The following is a 24,255-nucleotide window of genomic DNA, read 5'->3' on the forward strand; positions in this document are numbered from 1 at the left end:
CCATGTGTCATGGTTTAACTGAGCACCACACAGCCATTCACCCATTCCATCCACCAGTGGGATGGGGAGAGAATGAGAAGGGATAAAAGTGAAAAAGGAGCTTGTGGGTTGAGATAAGAACAGTTTAATAATCAAAACTATGTAATATAATAATAGAACATATATAATAGTAAAATTTTATGAAAAGTAAGGAAAAGATGGGAAAAAGAAAACAAAGACAGAGGAAGATAAAACCCCAGAAAGACTAATGATGCAAATTAGCACAATCACTCACCACCTACCCACTGGTACCCAACCAAACCCTGAGCAGCAGCCCATGCACCAAACTTCCTCCTCTCCCATTTTTATATGCTGAGTGTGATGCTGTCAGGTATGGAATGTCCTTTTGGGCAGTTGTCAGCTGTCACAGCCCTGTCTCCTTCCAGTGTCTTGTGTACCTCCACTGCTCACTGATAAGATGAGGCAAGACCAGGAAGGTTCTTTGACACTGTGTAAGCACTGCTCAGCAGTAACTAAAACATCTCTGTGTCATCAACACTGTTTTCAGCACAAATCCAAAACATAATCCCACATCACCTACAATAATGACAATTTAACTCTATGCCCACAAAAACCTGCACAATCTGATGGATTGTGTAGAATCCTCCCCTTCTCAGTCCTCCTGCCTCATAAACCTTCATGGACTGATATTTGTGTGTTCCTATTATCATAAACTTCCCAGAATCTGAAGGGCATGGAAAAGTACGTCATCTTTAAAAGGACAGGCTGAAAACAATGCAAAGACTAGGCAAACTGACTCACAGGCTGAGAATATCAGTGTCCCACAGTCCTTTTCCTTTGGAAGAGGAAGATACAAAGATGAACAGTTCCTTCCTTTGTTATTTGTACTGAACCAAGGTGCTCTTGGTACAACATTTGGCAGAGACTACCTGTTTGGACTGCAGTCTGATAATGATGATCAGTAGCATATGAGCAAGGAGAAACTGCAAAAACAGAACAAGTATATCATCAAACATTCCTGAGAATATTCTCACAGCCGTCTGTAGTCAGCAGCCTGTTTCCTGAGACACCACATTCTCCACATTTTATTTTATCACACACCTTTGTTCACAACATGGTGTGATACCATCTCACATAGCCAGCATAGTCACCTCTGTGCAGCACATCCTCCCCAGGCCACGCTGGTTTGTCTTGCTACTGTTTCACTCCCCTTAACAGCAAGCTTTTGTGAAATGGCTTTTTTCTTACAGATATAGCTATGGGTGGAAGAGAAGTGCTTTGCACTGTGGGTGCTCTCAGTCTGCATGTAATCATTCAGCCTGTTGCATAATCAGTTTATGTGTCAAAGGTATCCCTTTGCTGTGCTTGTTTTTGCCCACATTTTGCATGTTTATATGGATTCCAGACTGTCCAATAAGACTGTCTAAGACTATTTCCATGGTTTGGCTCTCTGATGGACAGAAGTAAAGGCCTTAGAAGCAAATATGCCAAGTTCTGCCTCATTCTCTTACAAAAGACAAATATACAATGATTCTGGATTTTGCAGCACCCTGAATCACTTCTCTTGAAGGGCCAGGCATCCTCCCACTCCCTGCTACTTGTTCTGCAGCTACTTCTACTTCCACCTTTAACATCACATACAAATAAAGAACAGAAAAATAAAATACAGGAAGATACATCACACTTAAGAATACTTTATTTCTTAAATAAAGCCATGTAATCCACCATCACCAGACATCTCCAATGCTGATGCCTATCAGCAACATTAGACATTAAACCATTGATATTCCTATAATAAAAACAAACAAAACAAACCCCTTAAACCGACCAAACCCAAAACCAACCAACCAAAACCAAATCATCAACAACCAAAAAACCGCCAAGCAAACAAACCAAAAGAAACAAAACAAACAAACAAGCACAGAAGGGGGAAAAAAAAGGAAAAAGAAAAAGCAGCTATATGTATTATGGTTCAGTAATCAGCAGTTTATTTTTTTTTAACTCAACAGTGGATAAGGAAGCAAAAAGTCACATAACTGATGTACACCTTAGTTTTTCATTCTGCAAAATGTGTATTGAAAAACTGAGCTCTACTAGGAAGTAAAATTAAAAGTTTAGGTAATTCATGCAGATTAATTTATGAATATTAGTATAGAAGAGGGAAACTGGGTGCCAGCGCTACCTAGTCCACATTGTCACTAACATTACATTTCTGTTTTGTAACAGATTTAGTAGAACACCTCTTAGTAGTATATAAATGCATAATAAGAAGAGTGTCCAACCCTTTCCAGAGCTGTTGCTCACAGTTTTTTAGAGAAAGAAGTAAAGAATGGTATTCCTTGGTCTCTCTGTCACCAGCTCTTGCTGGACTGGATGAGATACTTTCCTATGAAACCCCTTCTCTGCTCTTTCTATAGACCTTGGTATGTTTTGCAGTTACTATAGTTATTCAAAAGATCAGTTTGTAAGGTTCCTGTGACCCAGTTATAATGGTAAAATGTCCACTCCTCAATTTACCAAGGGAATAGGCTGAGAAGTCAATCTGCAGGAAGCAAAGGTTTGATTTGAGTAAGAGCCTGCATGAGTGCAGTTAGAAGCAGCCGAGGCAAAAGTAAATTCTCTCTGCTCTGTATTCTGATATGGAAACGTTTAGGAAAAGAGAATGATACAAGGAGAAAGCTATGATAAATTATCTTTAAGTTCACACTCTCACTCTGCATTCTACATAGCCCTCAGGAGCATAAGTTAATGTTCCAGTAAGATGAAAAAGAGAGAGAGTTCTGGGAGCTGGTGCCACCTATATACACACTGAATATCAATGTCATTTATTTCACCTGACATGCTTACACAAACATGTTAAACTTCTAGAAAATTAGCTTTTCATCATACTCTAGAAAGCTGAATTTAAGCTTTGGAAGGAAACCACAGAGCAATTCTTTATTTGTTAGAAAGCTGGCTGCTTTTTGAAATAGGGCACTTCTGAGAGTAGATACATTGATCGAAGTTATTTTGATCAGGGGACCAAAGGCTTTGTTTTTGGCATGGGTTTTCTATTTATGTTTGTTCTTTTGGTTTTTCCTTAGCTTGTTTTCCATGCTTCTTTTCCTTCCCCTCCCTCCCACATGCATTTTTTTGTTTTGCTTTTGGTTTTGGATTGTTTTTTCCTTACTGCTGCATATAGCAGCTGCTCCCCACTTTTTCCTTTTGAAACTGAGCATCAGGATGAGCTAGTGCTGCTGTGACAGGGCAGTTCAGCCTGGCTCTGCAGGCAGCACCAGACACTGGCTCTCCAATCCTGCCTGCATTCATCTCCTTGGTGCCAGGACACTTGCTAAAAGTAGTGCTGAGGATTTGCAACATGGTGCTTAAGACTCATGCTTGGACCAGTGTTTAAGGGAAAGTAGGATCTGATCCTTAATTCTTTTGGAATTGAACTCTGGTTTCCAGTTCACAAAAGCCAGCAAAGGGTCAGTGCCTTGCATTCCTCACTAGCCTTGGTTGTGTGACTCACAAATGAAGCCTCAGCAGCCTTAGTCTCAGTCCCCTGTGCCATCCCATCCCTATCTAGATAATATTTTTAAATCTATGCACTTATGTTCTCAGAAGCAGGTGAGTTGCAAGGTAACACAGCCATTTTACAACCACCTTTCAAATAATTGGAGAAATGCCTGTCAATTAAGTTAATCCATGCTGCCCCTCACACAAGCATGTTGTATGAAAGTAAATTCTGCAATTAGTCCCCTAAACCCTGCACTCACACCTGCCATGCTGTGAGTGCTGGCAGATGGCTCAGGGGCCTCAGTCTGTGGCTGCAGCTCCAGCTCCCAGGGGTGCCTGTCCCTGGCAGCCATGGGCAGCAGCATGAGCCCCACTCCAGGGCTGCCTGCCCACGGGCTTGGCAGCAAGGGAGGATTTCTGTGCAGCTACAGAACTCTGCTGTGCAGCTACAGCCTGTCAAGGCCTCCCATGGCTCTTGCCTGGCACCACCAGCTAGGGTAAGGGAGCAGTTCTGCTTTTGAGAAACATGCAGTTTGGTCCCCAGATGGAAATTGTGCCCCAAGTTCCCATTGCCTGGTGTCTTGGAGTGACTTTATGATGCTTGTATCCCCAGTTGTTCTGTTGGTGTTGAATATTGGGTTCTGCAGCTTTAGGACTAGTTCCAGGAGTGAAGGGGAAGAGAATAGGTGCAGGGTTTGTTATCAGAGACTGCACTTGCTCCCCCACATCCTTCACACAGACTGGCTTGTCAGCTGTGGACAGCAGGACAGAGCTCTTGGTTAGTTCCTGGCTAGCTGAGGCAGATGGGTCCCCTGAACTGTGCTTTTCCCCTTTTTCTTGGAATTTTTGAACCTGCTCTGGACTGAAAACCCAGAGGAGCACCAGGAGCTGGCCTGGGCTGTGACATCTCCCAGCACTGGAGGGACTGAGAACAGCCTGAGTGAGCTGGGATGTGACACACAGAGGGACTTGACTGAATTTGTCATCTCCTTTAGAGTGGCAAGAGGTTTTGCTGTTTATTATTGTTCATTTTTGTGCTGGGAAGTGCTTTGCCTGTTAAATAAACTGTTTTTTCTCACCTCTCTCTGAGGAAATATTTCCCCAAACCAGCTGGAGGAGGGAGTGCTTGAATCTGTTTCCTAGAGGGACCCAGTTCAGAGGTTTCCTCCCAAATTTGCCCTAAACCAGGACAGCTAGGAACAGAAATAGGGATCAAACCCCTCTGTTAGGGACAGTTGTTAGCTGGATGTTGTTTGGCACAGCTGGCACGGTGGCACTGGGATGCTCAGCCATCTGTAAAATCAAGGCAGGCTTTCCCTGGACATGATGGAGGCAGCTGATCTGCTGTCTGCCTTCAGACACGAAGCAGTTAATACCAAGTGTTCATAATTAGACTCCATATTACCTCTCAATTTAGGTGAACAGGAGCATTCACACCTCTCTCAGTGCTATTATTTCAGCCTTGCTGGCTGGCAGACTCCACAAGACAGCAATGTATCCTTGTCAGAGGGACCAGCTGTCCCTGCTTAGGTGAAACAGTCCCTTTTTTGTCATTCTGTCCCATTAAAATAATTCATCAACTCTGATGCATTTTATTAGGGGCTAATGGTGCGACCCTGTTTTCCCTTCAAATGTCCCTATTAATTACTTTTACATATTGTTGTCTATGTTATATGGTAAAATAATTTGCAATTTTTCTTCTTAATTCTTGAAAATTGGGAGTAAAACATCTGAAAAAAAAATCTACAACAATTAACAACACTGTTTCTAAGACAAACCCTTTCTGGAGGTGGTAAATGACCACTGAATTATTTTGTCCCTCTAAATACATTGCAGTTAATTGCTTTCTGGGCAGATGTCTATCACCACCTTCCTCTGTATGGAGTCCAAACAATCCACTCATATATCACAGTCCCTATGCTGGGAGCACCCTGCCTCCAGTTTCTTGGACTGCAGTTAAAGAGACAAAGAAAAGGAAAGTTAGGAATCAGTAACTTTTAAAATAAACCTTTTAAGGTGAGTATCACTTGTTGAAAATATTAAATAGTTTAAGACATAGAGTAAAGCTCTATAGGTAATGCCTTGAAGGGTCCCTAATCATACCAAAGCAGATAAAATGAAAGGCTAGACAAAATTTTCAGCTCACTGAAATAAATTTTTTTAGAAGTTAGTGAGCTAAATTTGAAGAGACAAATTCTGTGTTCATCTAGGTCTAAAAGAAATCATCAAAAACAGACATTTCCACTTGTTGCTTTGAACACCACACAAGCTACTTACAGGATTTGTAATCACCTTGTGCAAAGTGTCCATCACAAAGCACAGGCTGGATCTGGCCCCTTAGATTAGAATGGCATCTTTAATTATTGTCATGAAAGAAATGTCATGGCTTAAAAATCCATTTGATATATTTGTAGGTGCATGTATCCCCTATATGTCAGACAGAAAAGGCAGCATGTGCTTTCAGTCCTCATGCCTTGACTTCGTAATGTGGGGATGAATGAAATGAAAACCAATGAAAAAAGTGTCATTGTTAAATATTTACACTGCTCTCCTGTTACCACTCTCTCTTCTTTTGTAAGGTACAACCTTTGGGACATTTCCATTGTGTCAGAAGTTTCAAGTAGATAACACACTAAAAATAGGAAACACAATGGATTCCCTAAACCAGCCAGCATTAATCCCTCTTGGACAAGCACCTCAGCTCTCTGTGGCGTTCCTGTTGATAAAACAGGGGCTCCAAGCCATGTAGGACTCAAAAAGCCTTGCTTTTCTGGAATAGCAAGGTTTCCCTTAAACCACCTTTCCTCACAAGGCAGCTCTTCCCTGCCTCCAGCAGAGAGGATGCTGATGGGACAGACATGGCTGGGTTTATAGCTGCTTTCCTCACATCCCATATGTTTCTCAGCAAGACAGAAGAAGTGGCTCATTATCTGTCATATTGAATGATGCCCAGATTCATCAGTCAGTTCTTCATGAAAGGCTTTATTATCTCTGCTGCTAAGGGGGTTAAGCTCTAACTTAATTCTTGTATTTCTTTCAAGAGGACTGATCTCTCTATAATTATTTTAAATTTAAATGGGTGAGTCCAGTCAGCTTGATAGCAATAAAACAGTACATCTGCATCTATGAGAAGAATCTGAAATTTGTCTTTCACATGAACTCTTGTGCCTCTTACTTATGAGTGTCTACTGCAAAGAAACTGGTGTGAAACTACAAAACTAAGATACAACAAGAGCCTGGTTTTCACTAAGTAGATAAAAATTCACTGAGACTCAGACTAAAGGCATAGCTAAACTATAAATGACACAAAAGTATTGGTATTACACAAAAGAAGCTGAAAATTGACATGGACTTCCTAAAGTGAATTGCTTGTGTAGAGGCTGAGGTAAAGAATTTTTCCTGGCATATTTTCTGTTTGTCTCCAAGCCACTTCCTGTAAATTACACATGTAAAAGTGCATGTCTAGTTATGTAAGCATAGACACATGCAAACATGTCATATATGACTTAGATTTGTTCTCCTTTACCACAATGAATACAAGCCATTTTTTCTGTGCTCTACACTCCCAAAATCCCAAAAGATTTTAAAGACCTATATTTATACCAGGCACACTCACCTTCCTCTTCATGAAACAAGAGAACTTTCCTCACTGCCCTCATGGAGAGGAAAACTGGAATTTTCCTTGATGATGCTCAACTCATGCACAGTCTTGGCTATTCTAATTTTTAAATTTAATTTATTTCTTTACTAGGAAAGTAATACCACTGAGGGCCAGAGATTTTCTGTGGTTTTAGTGAAATGCAATGGAATCTTTAACTTCCACCTGAAGAGCCACCAAAGACAAACAGAAAGGACCTTGGGTTTAATGTCTCATCTAAAGGATATTCTAATGTGTTGGCCTCATTATTCACAGCAGAAAAGGCCTTTGTCATGGTCAGATGGCTTTAATGTGTTTTGTATGCTACATAAATTCAAACTTGATGGCTCATTTATTTGTTGGATTGCAGCGTTATTCAACCTAAATGAAGCCTTGGTATTTACTAATAATTTGGGCTCTGGCTGCTGTTTACTTAAGCAAGCAGTGTCCACTGTCTCCTCTGTTGTCTATATTAAGTTTGGACTCTACTAGCTCAAGGAATATTACAGAGAGGGCAAAAAATTTTGCGGAGAAAATAGCTTTTCATTTGGGGACAATTATTTATCTTAGCCTTGAAAGATTAGTATTCCAATATTGCAGTCCCTGACATCAATTTTCTCAGTGTCAGAAACAGCTCAGACTTCATCTAAGCTTCAAAGTACCCCCACGAGGAAGTGAGTCATCATTATCAAATATTTTGAGGAAGGGCAAATTGGAGGTAAGAGGAGGCTAGACTCCTTATTCCATGTCAAGAAGAGACTAAAATGCTTCCAGAATCTGAATCTCTTTTAATCTTGGGACCTTATTTCCTTTTGTGATGTGACAATATTCTTTGATGAAGCTACATACAGCAATTATCAGACTATGTAGTCACACCACAGCAGAAGTGTTCAGAACACAGAGATTCTCTTCTGCTGTCTGAAAAATGAGACTATAGGGCTATAATGAGGAACTATGTAATTATGTGATTACATATAGCACACATGCTCTATTCTACCTTGCAGAGAGATTTACCTTTTGATGGGAAGCTTCTTAAAATCTAAATTTCATAGTGGAATTCTAGTTGAATTCTCCCAAAGCTGATTTTAAAGTCCCCACCCATCTGGATATTGTGAGGGCAATCTTGATGTTAACAAGTAAATTTAAAAAGCCCCCCTAAGAATGCTACTGTGCCATCTTAGATCCAGTCAAAAACATGAGTAAATATCCATAGCAAAGGCTACAGATCCTCATCCTTCTGCAGAAACAGACAAGTGAATGTTAATAAACTGAATAGCCACACTCAGGGGAGACTTCATAGCAATCTCACAGGAGGTTTAGGTTGGATAACAGGAAAAGATTCTTCATCCAGAGGATGGCTGGGCACTGAACAGGCTCACCAGTGGTCACAGCACCAAACCTGACAGGGCTCCATAAGCCTTTGGACAATGCTCTCAGGCACAGGATGGGATTCTTGGAGTTTCCTGTGCAGGGCCAGGAGTTGGACTTTGTCCATCCTTGTGACTCCCTTCCAACACAGGTTATTCTATGAGTCTGTGAAAAACTCAAACTGATGATGGGATTCAGAGTGGAACAGGATTATAGCAAATTCACAGGTAAGAAATACAGAAATATATATATATAGAAACAGGTAAGAAATATAGAAATATATATGCATAAACAGCAAATGTTCATTTATGCTACTAATTACAATTTCAAATTATATACATGGATTTGAATCTTCCCTTTCCTTGTAGATCCCAGTAGGGAATAACTTTAAAACTAGAAAAATTAATTTTTCTGTCATTGAACATGGGCATTCTTGGGCCAGTTCTCCCAGTTAAGTTTTTACTATGAAACAGCTGCTGCTGCTGGATCCTCAGCCAGCTAATAATTTTCCACTCTACCAAATAACTTTTCAAGTGGTTTATTAAGTGATTAAGAGTCTGCTCATATAAATCAAGTGGACTTTATTATCCCAGCACCAGTAATTCAGCCCTGTAGCATAAGGAAAGGTGTAACTGGAGGTACAACACAGATTCCTCACTCACTACTCTTCACTTTTCTCTTACAATTGCAAACCACATTAGCTATGACTAAAATCCATTTTCTCTTTTCCCTCTCTGTACAGGGCTATGCCAACATCCAGCCTTGTAGGGGTACTGGGTTTGGCTGGAGCTAATTTTCCTCAAAGTAGCCTGTACGGTGCTTTTGTTTGGATTTATGGCCAGAACACTGTTGATGTTTTAGCCACTGCTCAGCTGTGCTTACAACAGGGTTAAGATCGTTTTTTTGCCTCATCCCACCCTACCAGCAGAAGGAGGCTGGGGGTGCACAAGGAGCTGGGGGGGACCCAGCCAGCCCAGCTGACCCAAAGTGACCCAAGGGATGTTCCACACCATGGGCACCATGCTCAGCAATACATGGAGGGACCAAAGCAATTCCAAAGATGCTGCTGCCAGCAGTGCTGGGCAATGGTTTGCTGGTGAGCAGGGACTGCTTTTTCATCACAAGTTGTCTGTGCCCCTATTTCCCACCTCCACCTAAACTGTCCTTATCTCATCTCATGGGTTTCTTGCTTTTTCCTCTCCAGTGTCTCTGCCCTCCTTTTGGAGGGGAGCAAATGGCTGCATGGGTGTGAGCTTCCTACCAGGGTACACACCACAGCAAGGCACAAGTTGTTATGCAAACTGTTCATTGCTTCTGAAAATTTCCTGACTCGCCTTCCTCTTGGAAGAAGAGTTGAAGTTTCCTCCTCAGTAGCTTTTGGGTGACCTTAGTTGGGCAAGTTCACCACTTTGAGAAAATGGTGTCCCCAGGGTCAGATTGTTTATGTATTCTTCATCAACATTCTCATCTGATTTCTTTAAGCTCACTAGCTTGAGTTAGCCCCTCACTCACAAACACACCAGTATAGTGACATTTACAGAGTTAATGTCACTATAATCTCATGCCTTAGGAGCAACAAGTTTGCTTAAGATCTTGGTGTCATATACTAGGAATATGTGACTTATAAAAAAAACTACAAAAAGCATTAGATATTTTCATTGTATTTGAAACTAACATTGAAGTACATGCCTTGTATATTGATTTTACTTTGTTGCCTGTAACATGTACCAGCAGTGGAAAAGGATTCTGAAGTGAACAAGTCATTGGGATAATTGGGATTTTAGGATGAGATACCTCTGCCACAACCATTCCACTTTTTCCAGTGAAACCATTATATATAGTTTGCACTGATCCAGCTTCCACATCAGGAACACAACCTGTCCTTGGCATGGTAAGAGACCTGGCCTGGCCACAGTGCAGTTCTGTATCTGCCTCAGAATCAGATGTTTCATAACAAGCACAGCAGAGCTTCAGTAGAATTACTCAGGCGTACTCCTGTTAACAAGATTTGGTAATCCTCTAATAAAAACATCCATATCTGGCTTCTACCACATCCTACATAACCTTGTAATCCTCAAATTAATAGCATCTGCAGGTTTGGGGAATAAAGTCTTGCAAGATGACAACTCATGGGAGGGAGACCTGAAGGCTGAAGATGGAAAGAAGGTTTGTAACAAAATCAAGGGACAAAGAAAATGGATTTTTATCCTTTTTTCCCCCCTGCATCTATTAGAACACTGTCTGCTGCATTCAAAGGATTTCCTTCCCTTCAAGAAGGCTGCAGTAAAATATTTCTGTGTTTTTATTATTTTGCTTTTTTGCAGGCATGCTAATGCTGAGAGTAGCGACAACAACCAATCCAAGGATTTCTTTGTGTGCCCTGGAAAACAGCTGGTTATCCTATTTAACTGGAACTGAAAGACTCCACATTCACAGAACTCCCCAGCAGGAGTCTGGTTTTGTACAAATGCGTGCAAACTTCAGGGGGGAAGTCTGCACCAGCTCACCTCATTATATCTAATGGAACACTATTAACAACTCCATGCCCTATGAGTTGAAAGCCTTTCTGCAAGCAGGTGGCATTCTCAGTGCTGCCTGTTAATGCAGACATAGGAGCTGATAAAAACAGAGTGCCTTGGTGTGTTTGCCTCCTTTCTATCCTCTGTTTTTCCAGAGTCAAACATCCAGTTTCAGAGATGCTGGAATCCTTTGTGCTGCTGGGCTGGAACTAGTGAGATTCTCCTGGCTGGAAGTCAGAACCCACAGAACCACGCTGCACCTCTGTGGAGATCCTTAAATCTGGCACCATTTGGGAAGGTTTTTGTTCCACTCCACAGTTAAAAGAAAGAAAAGAATTAATGTAAATATAAACAATACTAAGAGCATCTTCAGCTAGAAGTGACCATTCCTACATTTTACTCAGAATGGCCCCTGACTTTAATAGTTTATTTATTTGCAAATTAATCTTCCCAGGGGAGGAATTCAGGTGCAAATATTTACCTCAGATAAAACCTTCAGAGTTTTCAAAATATTTGTGTTAGCATCCCTAGGGTGAGTAATTTTGAATTTATTTGAATTTAGCAATTCAAATCTTTTTATGTAATTTTCCTAAAAATGTCTCACTCATACTGTGGCCCATTTGAGAGTACAAGAAAACAATCTAATGACTTCCACTAAAATGTCAAAATGATTTTAAACAAGGCAAAAACTGGTTGTGTTCTTAATCCTGAACATCTGATCTCCAAAACCATTTGCCATGGGAGAATTTAAGCATGTGCACAGGCTTACAGAAGCTACACAAAACTAAGAGGTGTTCAGGTCAGATGAGGGCTGGAACTTCTGCAATTTCAGAGTGTAAATAGGATTTAGGAGTCTGTGTTTTCACTGAGAGAACAAAATTGGATATAATGAACACACATTGTTAAACTTCATCAGTCTCTCAGGGTTTCAGTTATTCTTACAAAAGTCAACCACTGGGATAAACATGGCTAAAAAGATGGGGAGCCACTTTGCCATAAAAACTATTTTTACCCTGTAAAACATTGTATTTTTCAAATTTTATAATTTCTGCCATTCTGAAAGATAAAAATTCAAAGGTTTCAAAACAAACTGCTTTAAAAGTACTCACTACAGATCCTGAACTACACACAATTTTCAATGGGGGTGGGTATCCAACATAGACAAGCCATATATTTTTTAAAATTATTTCATTCTGTACTAGCACACCACATCATCTGAGGTGAAATAGCTGCTCTGAGAAAGCCTCCAGCTGTTCAAGAGCTCTCCTGCACCTTGCTGAGCTCAAGGATGAGGATGCTCCTGGATGCTGCTGAGTGTTGCCTCCAGCAAGAGCCCAGGGCTCTCCATCCAGGCTCCAGTGAACAGCTCCTGCCTCCACACAGAGCTTTGCTCTGGGCTTTTTTCCTCAGCTTCTGCTGGGCTCCAGTGCAGAGCAGAGCCCTCAGTGCTGCAGGTGCCACAGGATTTCAGCACCAATGGGGTCTCTGGTATGGGCCATGGGAGCACCAAGACCCTCCTGAATTTGTAAATAAACATCAAGGTATTTCACTTTATTCAGTGACTTGACAAGCACCTATGATTCTACATTTAAATGCAAACTCAAGAATGAGTTTAATTTCCCTGGTTTTGGCAAGATGTGCCTTCAGTACTGGCAATTGTAATGAAGTGCTGGGGAACATGGGTGAACTGGGAGACTTTCACAAACAGATGCTGCTTGCAAGGAATAAGAGGGTCAGAAATGGGAACCTCTGCAGATTTATTTTGTCTAGCTAGCATGAATTAACCTACTCCCTGCTTCTATTGGCTCTTTGGGCAGAAGGGAGAAAGCAATGTGTGGCTGTGCACTTAAATGGTGGCTTTTTGTTAGTTTTTGTCATTTTTGTATGCTTAAGATTTCAGACACCACTTAGTGCCAGGTTCAGCTCTTCAAAGACATTTTGCTTTTCCCAGGGTAATAACAGTAATGAAGATTCTTTGCGATAGGGCCAGTAAATGATTTTGGTTCCTATGAAGTGTGAAAATTCTGTAATGACAAGTGTGGCTTAATCCAGGATTCACAGCCACAGAAAAATCTCTAAAAGAGGTAAACTTCTTGCATTCACCTGAAAGAGAATGGATTGAATGTCAGAAAGGGAACTGGATAAGGGACATAAGGAACTTTTTATTTCCTTTCTATAGCAGAATAGTCAGTCTTGCATAAAGAGAAGTAGGTGATTATCTGAATGAACTTTGCTAAGTATCTTAACTACTACCTCACATTCTTACATGCAAGCCAGCCTTGATCATACTCTTGTAAAGCAGGTATGGGGATGGAGGAAAATCTGTGCCAGTTTGGAAACCAGTTATTCCCAAGAGGGAGAGCAACCTGCCTTGGGTGCAGAATTGTCTATTCAGCTTTATTCAGCCCTCCTGTTAAGGACATGGGTGACAGAACAAAAAGTGCACTGATTAAATTCACAGCTGTGAGGAAGGATTAGAGTTCAAAATGTTCATGACAAGTTGGAGAGCTAAGAGGAGGGGAAAATAAAAATAGAGGAGGTAACTCTATTAAGACAATAGTAAAATCTCATACATGGCAGAAATAGCAGCTACTGAAATATAAAATGGAAATAATTGCATAAGCAGCAGGTCTGCAGGAAAGGGTCAGGCAAAGATCACATTGTGATGTAGAGAATAATATAGTCTGCATGACAAGCATGGTGGTAGTTCTTGCTGATTGACAGACTGGGGTGTTTGTGACTTCTCTTCCAGGAAGAGGTGCACAGTCCATAGGAAAAGGTGGTTTACTTAACACAGCAGCCTACAAAATTTAGGAGGAAAGCTTAAAAGAATTGGAAATGTTTAGTGGAAAGATGGAAGAGCCATCAGTACAGAGTTAAACTCTTGAGTCTGACTGAGGCTGTTGCAAAGAAGAGAATAATCTGTCCCCATGTCTGTAGTGGGTACAACCAAAACAACAGCTCCAATCTGCAGTGAGAACCAGGCTCCAGAGCTGGAAAACCAGAGGTAAGAGAAGGACAGTCAAGCCACAGCTGATGGCAGATTCTTCAGCAATGATGAGTTTCAAAAACAGGATAGAGAAGCCTAAGTCTTGATTTACTAAGTCGTTATTGGTAAGGTTTGGTCTGATGCCTCTAAATCCCTTTCAGACCATAGCACAGATACAAACCAAAGGGTGATGACACTCACAAACAGAAGGCAGAGTGGCCTGTTATCAATGGCTATGTCTTTTTAGTTCTCTAAGGATAGAAATATCTGACAATCATGCTCAGGTAATCTGTGAGGATCATTAGACTACTGAGACAGCTGCTATTAAGTGTCATAAAAAGAGAAGTTTATTTGTATTTAGTTATTTGTGGGTAACCACTGCTCCTATATCTGACCTAATAGTCCAGTGTTCCTATGGCTCCTGAGCTGCAACCTGAAGTTACACACAGCTGAAGTTGTGCAAATATGCACAATGTGTGCAATGTGCACTTTAAAATTAAAAAACCTCAAGATATTTCTATTTGTGGCCATTGGGCACTGAGCTTGAAAAAAATCTCGTGTTTATTTCTTGTCTCGTCTCAAACAGCAAACCCCTCATCAGATTAATGCTACAAAGAGGGAAGGATAAACATTTTATAAAAGATCAGGGAATAAATGCAAACACAAATAATAACCTAAATTATCTAATAGCTGGGTTCCATCTCTACTTTTTACATTACAAATTTATATTTTATGTTTTATATTCACATGTGAAGATGAAATTCTGTTAAATTAGATTGACAGACTTAGAATGAGTTTCTGAATGCAGCTTGTTCTGAAAGCTTACTTACAGATCATCTCTCCCTCACTCTCATAAAATGATTTCTTCACAAGCTATTAAAGAGGAAGAATTTCAAGAATTTTTCAAACTGGCTGACACAGAGTAGTTTGACAGTTGCATGAGCTTCTATTTGGAAGAGAAATTATTCCCCAGAGAGAAGAGTGCTATTTCCCTTTTGTTTATTTATTTAAGTTTTGTTATGGATAATGCCCTGAAAAGTTGAAAATGCTTATAGCTTTTTGTAAGAATATTATAAATAGATGCTTATCTCAGGCAGCAAATATTTTTATTGCTTTAAATAGAAATACCAAGTCAAGGAACAGGATTAAACAGGAAGAATAAGTCATGACCAGCAACAGATTTTCCATTTGCTACAGCAAAATGTTTCATTTTATTTTCTTTTTTTTCCTCCATAGGAATTGCAAACCAGTTGCTCCATCATAATTCTTGCAGGATGTGGCACAGCCCAGAGCCCAGTGCCAGCCCAGACAGGTGAAAAGGCTGAAACAGCTCAGACAGGCAGAGCTCCCCCTGTAAGACCCAGAGAGAATTTAGGAGAGGTTCAAGGGCTGTGTGGGACAGCAGGACAGGCAGGGAGCAGCCAAAGCCACAGCACCTTCACAGCCACCCTGCCTGCACTACTGCTCTCCATGCCTTGCAATCCTGGCTGCACTGCTGCTCTCCCTGTCCTGGTCTCCCTGCCTGCACTGCTGCTTTCCATGCCCTGCAATCCTGGCTGCACTGCTGCTCTCCATGCCCTGCTCTCCCTGCCTGCACTGCTGCTTTCCATGCTCTGCAATCCTGCCTGCACTGCTGCTTTCTCTGTCCTGCAATCCTGGCTGCACTGCCTGCAGTGCTACAGATGAAAGCCAGCACTGCAGGCTTTGGTGCAGACTCTTATGCAGGTACCAGGATGTGGCAGATGTCACACAGGGCTGGGGCACACAGCACATTCAACACCTCTCCAAACTCATTTTGTGCAAATTTTGCTGCTTTTCAGTCTCTAACTCTATGCACCAACAAATGCTGCATGCACCTGCTGCTTGCCTGATGACCCACCAGCATAACTGGCTCCCCTGACTCAGAAATGACAGAAAGTGCCCCAAACCAAAGGAGCAGATTAGGTGCCCAAGGATCTTGACTGTTACCCTCAGACTACAAATGTCCCCTTACTTTCAGCTGCTCTGGCCTCTGCCATGTGTGGAGAAAAACAGTCAGCTCCATCACTCACTCCCAAAGACATGAAAACTTCCTTCTCTGGGTGTTCTTCTTATGGAGAACCATTCTATCAAAAAAACAATGGGAGCAGATCCTACTGCTGGAGACACAGAAAGGCTACAGCTATAAAAGGATTCCCTCCTGTGCAGTGTTCTCATCATGTTTAACTCTGCACTGGACAAATCAAACAACACTAAGTCAAAGAGCAGAGTAGTGCAACAGGAATGGTGTCATTGCCAAACAAGCCCACCAACCAAGCAAACCTGAAGGGCACAGCATGGACTGGGAACTCGGGAGCAGAGTCTGGTATAAAGCTCACTGTAAAACAAAATTCTTCCTATGCAGTCTAGAGAGCCTTGCAGAAGTTGTTTTGACTAGTCTATGTTATATAGCCCAGGAAACTTTGGGACATTGCTTGAAACTCAGAATACAGAAGATCTCATAGAACTGGAACAAAAGCAGAGGTCTGTTCTTCTAGAGCAGTGATTGTAACACAAGTGCATGGTCAGGTCACCGTGGACTTTCTTCCCAGTAACTGCTGTCTGCTCTGAAGCCTGTCAAACCCATTATTTGCACCTCTTTGTAAGTAGAAAATTAAAACACAGGCACTGGGTACCAACAGACTCTAATGATGCACCTGGTTAGTACCTAGCTACCACCTTTCAGACTCAAAATAAATGCCAAATCACCCTGGCAATTGCATTCCTTGTAGTTATCAGCTCTTCTCCTTTTTAAAATACATCTTTCTGACAGTGGCCCACAGCTACTATTTCCTTTTCATTCTCTGAAGTGCAGAGCACTACAAATACATCATTTCACTGTGCTGCAGTCCTTTCTGTCCCTTTGATCATCTCCTTTACACCTTCTGCACTTCTGCTTCCCTCCTTCATGTGCAGTACATCAAAAAAGAGCAGCAAGTAGGTTTTTCCAGGGACAGAATCCCATCTGGTGTAGACAGCACAAATGCCACTGAAGTCAGAAACATTACTGTATTTAAGCCAGCTAAAATTCTGTCCCTAGTATGTATTTCAAAATGCCCTGTAATTCAATTAAAGTTTACAATTCTCTTCTTGGAGTACTCATTGTGGTTCAGGAAATTCCTTGTGAAAGTATTAAACTCAATTCAGTTTACTACTGAATTCAGTTCACTACTTTGGACTCAAAGAATAAACAAAGAATGATGCTCCTTTCTTCCCTCCATTGGTTGTGACCCCTTAAAAATGGTTTATGCCGCTAAGAAGTAACTTTTCTAATAGTACCTAGACTGGATGTTTGCTTCCTTAAACCCTTGCATTTGCTAGTCTTAGCTGAATATTTTTTGTGTCTATTTATAAAACTTGATTATAAACTTTGAAATGCTTTGAACCCAAGCAATTTCATAGTATCACCACACTGCCAGTATGGCTTTTCCCTGCTGAGAGACTGCCAGTGACTGAAGCTGGAAGAGCTGCAAAGGAGGCAGCATTAGGCTTGGGGTGATGGACAATCCTGGCACTCTGAGAGTTCAGCTCCCACTGAACACTGCACGGTGCCCAGGAGGACAGTGATCTGAAAAACTTGCAAATACCCCGAAGAAATACCAATTGTCCTGTTTCACAGATTAGGAACTGAAACCCAGAGCTAAAATAACTCATTCAATATCCAAAATATATTCAATAATATAATATTCAATAATATTAAAAAATGAAGTTAGTTAATTCTGTATTTCCCTGGCTAATGATCTGAGTAGTTGACATTCCTTTAGCTCTACTCTACCTCATACATAAAGAAAAAAAATTGTCTCTCTCACATAACTGAGTATCTTGGATCTGATGTAGAGTATGATAGTGGTGAGATTAACACACACAATTTTACCATTGCAGAAGCTGACAGTCCCATTCTTTACCCGGCTGGCAGAAGACGTGAACTGGGAAAAGGGATTTTCTTTGCAGCTTTCTTGCATTGAGAGTTGTTCCACAATAATAAGAGCTACTCTTTTCTCTCCACAGCAATCTCACCCTGTGACAGACAAATCCACATTTCAGCTACATCAGTGGGAAGTGCTGTGGGCAGGGCAATGCCCCTGAGAGGAGAGCATTTCTTAACTCATGGGATGATCAAACACATGTGAACTCCCCATGCTCCAGCCAGCTTCTGAGCATAGCACCTCAGTCTGATGTTTCACTGCCTCAGTACCACTTACTTCTCTCTTAGGAAAGAAAGCACCGCCAAAAAAAAAAAAAAAAAGAAAAAAAAAAAAAAAAAAAAAAAAAAAAAACAGCGGTGGAGCAGATATCTTGGCGAGTAAAGCAGTAGAGCAAATGCTAACTAACCCTAAAACTTCAGAAAGGCATCACTGACACGTACCTCAACAAAACTTTTGTTTTGTTTGCTCAAGACCCAGCTTCCATTTTGATTAATGAAGAAATAAAAATGCAAACTAGCTCCAGCCAGCCAGCACACAAGTGTGCAAACTGCCCAACTGTGCCTTAATAAAGCTCCTTCCTCTCCCCTCCCTGCCTCCTGAAATTCACTTGTTTTAGATGAGTGCATGAAGTCACCAAAAGGCAGATTAATTTCAAAGTTTCATGGCCTTTTATTTTTTTTTTTTTTTCCCTGAAATGCCGATGAGGACCGAAAGCCAGACTAACAAAGTCACCAGAAAAGGATACTCACCCTGTCAAAACAAAAATGCCTAGAACTTTCTCCCCTCCCTTCCTTCTTCCCTCGGTCCCCGCCTCCCTCCCCTCCCAGTGTTCTCCCTCCTCCCCCGAGGCAGCGTTACCTAATTTCTACACAAACACGCAGTTTCTATAAGCATCACCTTCCTGCAGCTCTGGCCTTCTGTCCGATCACATCTTGGTTTAGGGGAGCACAGGCGAAGAGATACTACTGAGGGGTTCTGCAAGGTAATCAGCTTCTTGGATTTTTACTTTTTGTTTGTAATGCCTAACTAGTGGTTAAGTAGATGGACCAAGAAAAAACTCCTGGCAAACTTGTCTTGCTGGAATTTTTTGAAGTAGAAGAGCCTATTTTTCTACAATACAAAAATACAAACTTAGAAATAGATTTTAAAACATTTTGGCTTGCTTGCTTGCTTCCTGCAGAGAAATAGAGGTGGTTTTTGAGATCAAGATTTAATTTAAAATATATAATCACTAGAATTTCTTTTAGTCAGGGGTGGCAGTTGTATTTGTTTAAATACACATATGCATTCTGATCATTTCAGTTCATCACATTAGACAGGTTTAGCAGTCCACTAATACTAATCTGTATCTTTTGCAGGCTCAAAATTGCCAAGATGTTTCTGATTCTTTCTCTGGTCACTGGGTTCGCCCTATCTGCCTCTGGTGTCACCACAGACAAGGAAACTGACCCACTCCAGGAATCATTGCATGAAATACAGAAACAAGTGAATGACCTGTGGCAGAATCTGCTCTACCCAGTAGCACGGGGTAATGAGACTGATGGGATGATTTATGCCACTTGCGAAATGAAGCCCAGCTCCAAAATAGATGCTGACAAGCCACAAGTGACTGGACAGGTCTTATTCAGGCAGCTTTACTCATATGGAAAACTGGAAGCCATTTTTTACTTGGATGGGTTTCCATTGGATAGCAATCAATCCAGCAGAGCTATACACATCCATGAGCTTGGAGACCTCAGTAATGGCTGTGATTCTACAGGGGGACACTACAACCCCTTCAGAGTGAATCACCCTCGTCACCCAGGAGATTTTGGCAACTTTCTTCCCAAAGAAGGCAAAATCAGAAAATACAAAACAAACCTCTTTGCCACGGTTTTTGGTCCATATTCCATCATGGGCAGGTCTGTTGTGATCCACGAGCAGGAAGATGACATGGGCAAGGGCAATAATAAGGCCAGTTTGGAAAATGGAAATGCTGGGAAACGTCTGGCTTGCTGTGTGATTGGGATAAGCAACAAGAACTTGTGGGAAGAGAAACTGCCTGAGGTTATGGACAAGAAGAAGAGAGGGCTCAACAAAAGAATGTACAGCCAGGCTTAGGTGAAATCCAAAATGCCAGCTACAGCCTGGGCAGCACAAAGTAACTCAGGCTGTGCTATTGCCCACTGAAGATACATGGCTAAAGGATTCCCATTTGCTTGCTCCTCTATGCAATGCATATCACTTTTGTAGAGCTTCCTTCATGTAAGCCCATCAATAAAACAGCATCAGCTCAACATTGTGAGTGTTTTCTTGAAGGGAAAAGATTCCCTTTTATGCAGTTTGGGAGTTGAAGAGCAAGAGTCCAGATGGATAGGGTGCATGGGCTAAGGAATCTGTGCAATTTAGATACTAAAGGAAAAAAGTAAGAATTTGCCTCTCATGACACACTGTTCTCTAGTTAGGTGCCAACTTGAAAAGCAGAATGGTCTCTATACTGTTAACAGTGTTGGTGTTGTGTTCCAAGACCTTGGTAGGGAACATCCTCTAGAAATAAAGGAAAGTACAGAAATGTCTGTGTTAAACTTCATATCCATTATGTTGCTCTACTTGTATAATTCTCCAGTCTGTGCCTGTTAGTAACAAAGTTATATAAAAAAGTTACAATGCTGCTTAGACTATTATGATAAAGTTAGCAGATCAGAGAGAAATAATATTTTCAGAGCAAAAAAATACTGTGTTACTTCATACAATACCATAGGAACAAAGTCAGTTTGGGCTGGGAGTAGTGGCAGTGAAAAGATTTAAAGATAATTAATTAAATTAATTAATTAAAAATAACTAAGATAATTTTCAGACTTAAAACTCTCACTTAATAAGGCTTTACTTTTTGAATTTAACACAACTCAGAATATTAACACACCACCCATGGCTATCATGCATCTAATATTAAGAAGAGAAAAGGAAACAACCAGGTAGAACAAGTATATCAGGAAATGCTTTTATTAAAGACAACAAAATTTATTAATATAATTTAACTACGTTGTGCTGTTAATCCAAGCAGCAACAAAAGACTGGTTTGCAAATAAATTAAACTGCATAATTTAGAAAGCAAACTACAAAACAGAAGCTGGTAAACAAAATGCTATCTTTTAGAAATGTAGCAGGTTTTCAACTTAATCTCAGTTAAGATTTTGAAATACATTCCTGAGCTCATAGGGATTAAAGAAATTCCACTGTCTTTATTATACAAATTCCCATATGCTTAAAAATAGACTCACTTAGAAAAGCAGCAGCATTCTAAAAGATGCTTCTTAATCTTTCATTTCCACGCACTTATTTTACATTCAGTGAACATTATTTTTCCAACAACCACATCATCATACTTTCAAATTAAATCCTTCTCACAGATAATGCACCTTTAGGTATGACAACTTCCTTAAAATCAGTTTGTGAAATGCAGCTTCTCCATACTCTTGCCACAAAATTCCCTTCCCAGTTTGCTTCCCCAAAGCCCAACACCAAAAAGACTTAACATGTCTGGTTGTGGTTTCTGCACTTCTGAAGTAGAGGAAAAAGGGAACACAGGTCTTAAAAAACAAAACAAAAACAAAACCACCCTTCCAAATCTAAGGTAGAGTCCACAAAAACCACAAGTTAAATTTACTAGGGAAAAAAAACAATTGTTACAATAGCACAAAAATCAGTATCAATTAAAGCAATACCCGAGGAAGATACTGACAAGAATATTTAATTACTTATCACCTAGTGCAGCAGCAATTTTTTTTTTTTACAAGTCTCCTTGCTTTGAAGTCTTGTGCTCCTGAGAGAAAGCTAAAAATGTAGCTAGAATACACATTTGCTGGAAGAGAAAGGTGAGAGCCAGTATTGCAGCAGTGGCATCACACAGGAAATGAGGTTTTAAGAGATCTATGTATCTTACTGGAATTTAGTGATTGCAAAGATTTAGAAATGGCATCTAAGGGAGAATGGTGTGAGGACTATTACCAAGATGCCCTATTGTTGGGTTGTGTTTCAGTATGCTCTCACAGAGAAGACATACTGAAAATAATCAGCAAATGAGGCACTAAAAAGCTGTTGATCCAGCACTGCTTCAACATTACACCAGCTCTTCATTAACTAATAGCATTAACTGGGTCTTAAGGGACTGTGAGCACAAAGCTCATTCTTACACCTCCCAGTCAGGAAAGACACAGGACAGGGAAACAGTAAAAGACCCTCAACATTTCCAAGCTCAATACATGAAATCTTGACCTTCTTATTTGCTTGCCTCAGTTCTGACTGCATTGATATTTAGCTCTGTGCAGGATCAGTCTGTGAAAGATGGAAAAAATACAAAATGCTGCTTCATGTGACATTCAGGCATTAGAGGAAAAAATCCTGCACATTCTCCTGGAGATTTTAGTTTTTACAGCTATTTTTCTTCTGACTGTCACAAAAATGAGTCAGTAATGCAGTCAGTTACAATTACTAAGAACAGCTTAACACTCTTTCGAACTCTTAAACTCTTGGGTTTTTTAAGGTAATGAGGAATTTTACTGGTTAGCAAAATACCAAAATAAAAACTTTTTACTGCTTCATGTCCCTAATACACTTAACTATTTATATAACTTTTGTTCCTAAGGACTGCAGCTTAACATCAGTGGAATGTTGCAATGTCCAATTATCCTTAAAGACAAAGTACACATATTTGAGGAGCACTGTAAGTATGGCTTTACATCCTGCAGACAGACACTGAAAGGGTTACACAAATGCACCTGCTAGGGAAAACACATGAGAACAGAGACAAGCCACATTTTTCACCTTCTGACTATCACTCCTTATATTTATATGTAATAATTTACATACAGCCTTTCTTCTGCTGAATACAAACCATTCATGGGCTCTGACACCTTGATTATGGCAGCACCTGCTAGCTCATCTTACACATACAGAAGAGTTTGTCAGTACTGCTAATATAAACTCTCTTTATTCAGCAGCTGACAAGTGGGCTGTAAAAACTTGCAGCTGGCAGTTATTTGTCAAATAAGTACTCAGTCTGGGAGGGATTTTCTTTTTATTAGTAGTATTTTATTAAATTTGCTTTAATTCTCTCTGATTGGTTTCAAGTTCTAGGAGTGAGAAATGAACATTTACAGACAATTAGGTCCCAAGCCAGCAGAAAAATTGCCTTGACGGCTGCTGGCCCATAGAAGCTCCACAGCTGCAGAGAGACTATTCCTTATGCTACAAACAGGAGAGGAAAGACCTGCCTCCCCTTCCCCAGCAGCTGCTAACTTCAACATTAAGTATTCCCTCGTTGCTGCCTTCCTAGAAGCAGTGGCACAGCTCCAGCATCAGGACCAAGATAGGGAATGACACAGCAGCCCCCTTTTGCCCCAGTTATTATAGGAATGTTTTTCTGTGACTAAACCTCTTCAAGAGAAGAAGTTTAAAAAAGTGGCAACAATGCAAATAATCCTTCAATCATACCACAGACTGGTGAAATGAGGAGGAAAGGAAGAGTTATCCTTAATTCCAAGTAATAAGAAAATTAAAAAGACACAAAATTCCTTTAGAAAGGAGAGCACAGATGGAGTAGACTGAAACCTATCATCCCTTAACTAAGCCCAAGGGCCTGTTCCAGCTCCTGTAAGTAGAGGAATGCAATTCCAGAAACTGACAGCCAAGTAGCTGGACAGGACATCACTGGTTCTTGTGCTGTTTTCTTTGCTTTAGAACAGCATTGCTGTTTCTCACAGTAAGACTTCTGGCTTCTCTCATGATATTTCCTTCAGAGCTTCGTTAAATTGGGCTCTCAGTATCTGGTGAAGTAACTTGCTTCATTTTCATGAGGTGAGCTGAGGGAGGAAAGGAAAAATTTTGTACAATTGACAAAATAAAAAGATATAAAGGTAATGAGAGAACTATATACATGCAAGGATAGTTTTCAGAAACCTCCATTAAAGGAACAGTGATCTTATTCCAAGGATGTACTGACAGTCACTATATGTAAAGAGAAACAGAACACATTCTGAGAAAGATGCAAAAGCTCGCAGCCTTAAAGTGCTTCTCAATTTAACATTCCAAATTCTTCATCCTTGAGAGACATTTCCCAACATTAAAATACAGTCCAGCACTAGGACCATACATGTTTCAGGAGCCTAGTGATAAAAAGATGAATCATTATCACTGGCCTCTTTACTACACTAATGTAAATTACATCAATCTATATAGAAACTTCAAATCATTACGAAAAACCAACATGGCTGAACCTCATCACTAATTCTCTCCCTTAGGAAATTTACAGTTTTGGTACAT

General features: G+C 40.5%; 2 protein-coding genes across 2 annotated transcripts in view; one reads left to right on the plus strand and one right to left on the minus strand.

Moving 5' to 3' along the window:
- The first annotated feature begins 18,804 nt into the window (after positions 1–18,804).
- Positions 18,805–20,231, plus strand: SOD3 (superoxide dismutase 3). Its single transcript, XM_079307150.1, has 2 exons — positions 18,805–18,937; positions 19,314–20,231. The coding sequence occupies exon 2, from the start codon at positions 19,330–19,332 to the stop codon at positions 20,053–20,055; it is 726 nt and encodes a 241-aa protein (XP_079163276.1). The 5' UTR covers positions 18,805–18,937; positions 19,314–19,329; the 3' UTR covers positions 20,056–20,231.
- A 688-nt stretch (positions 20,232–20,919) lies between these two features.
- CCDC149 (coiled-coil domain containing 149) overlaps positions 20,920–24,255 on the minus strand; it is a 50,712-nt gene continuing 47,376 nt past the window's right edge. The window contains exon 13 of the mRNA XM_079305906.1: positions 20,920–23,795. The gene's annotated coding sequence lies outside the window, so the exon portion shown is untranslated. The remainder of the gene's footprint in view (positions 23,796–24,255) is intronic.

The sequence above is a fragment of the Erithacus rubecula genome (assembly GCF_903797595.1).
Source record: "Erithacus rubecula genome assembly, chromosome: 5".
NCBI classification, from domain to species: domain Eukaryota; kingdom Metazoa; phylum Chordata; class Aves; order Passeriformes; family Muscicapidae; genus Erithacus; species Erithacus rubecula.

What these genes read in the sequence shown, in the direction of transcription:
- SOD3 (XM_079307150.1), top strand. Translation starts at nt 19,330, where the DNA reads ATGTTTCTGATTCTTTCTCTGGTCACTGGGTTCGCCCTATCTGCCTCT.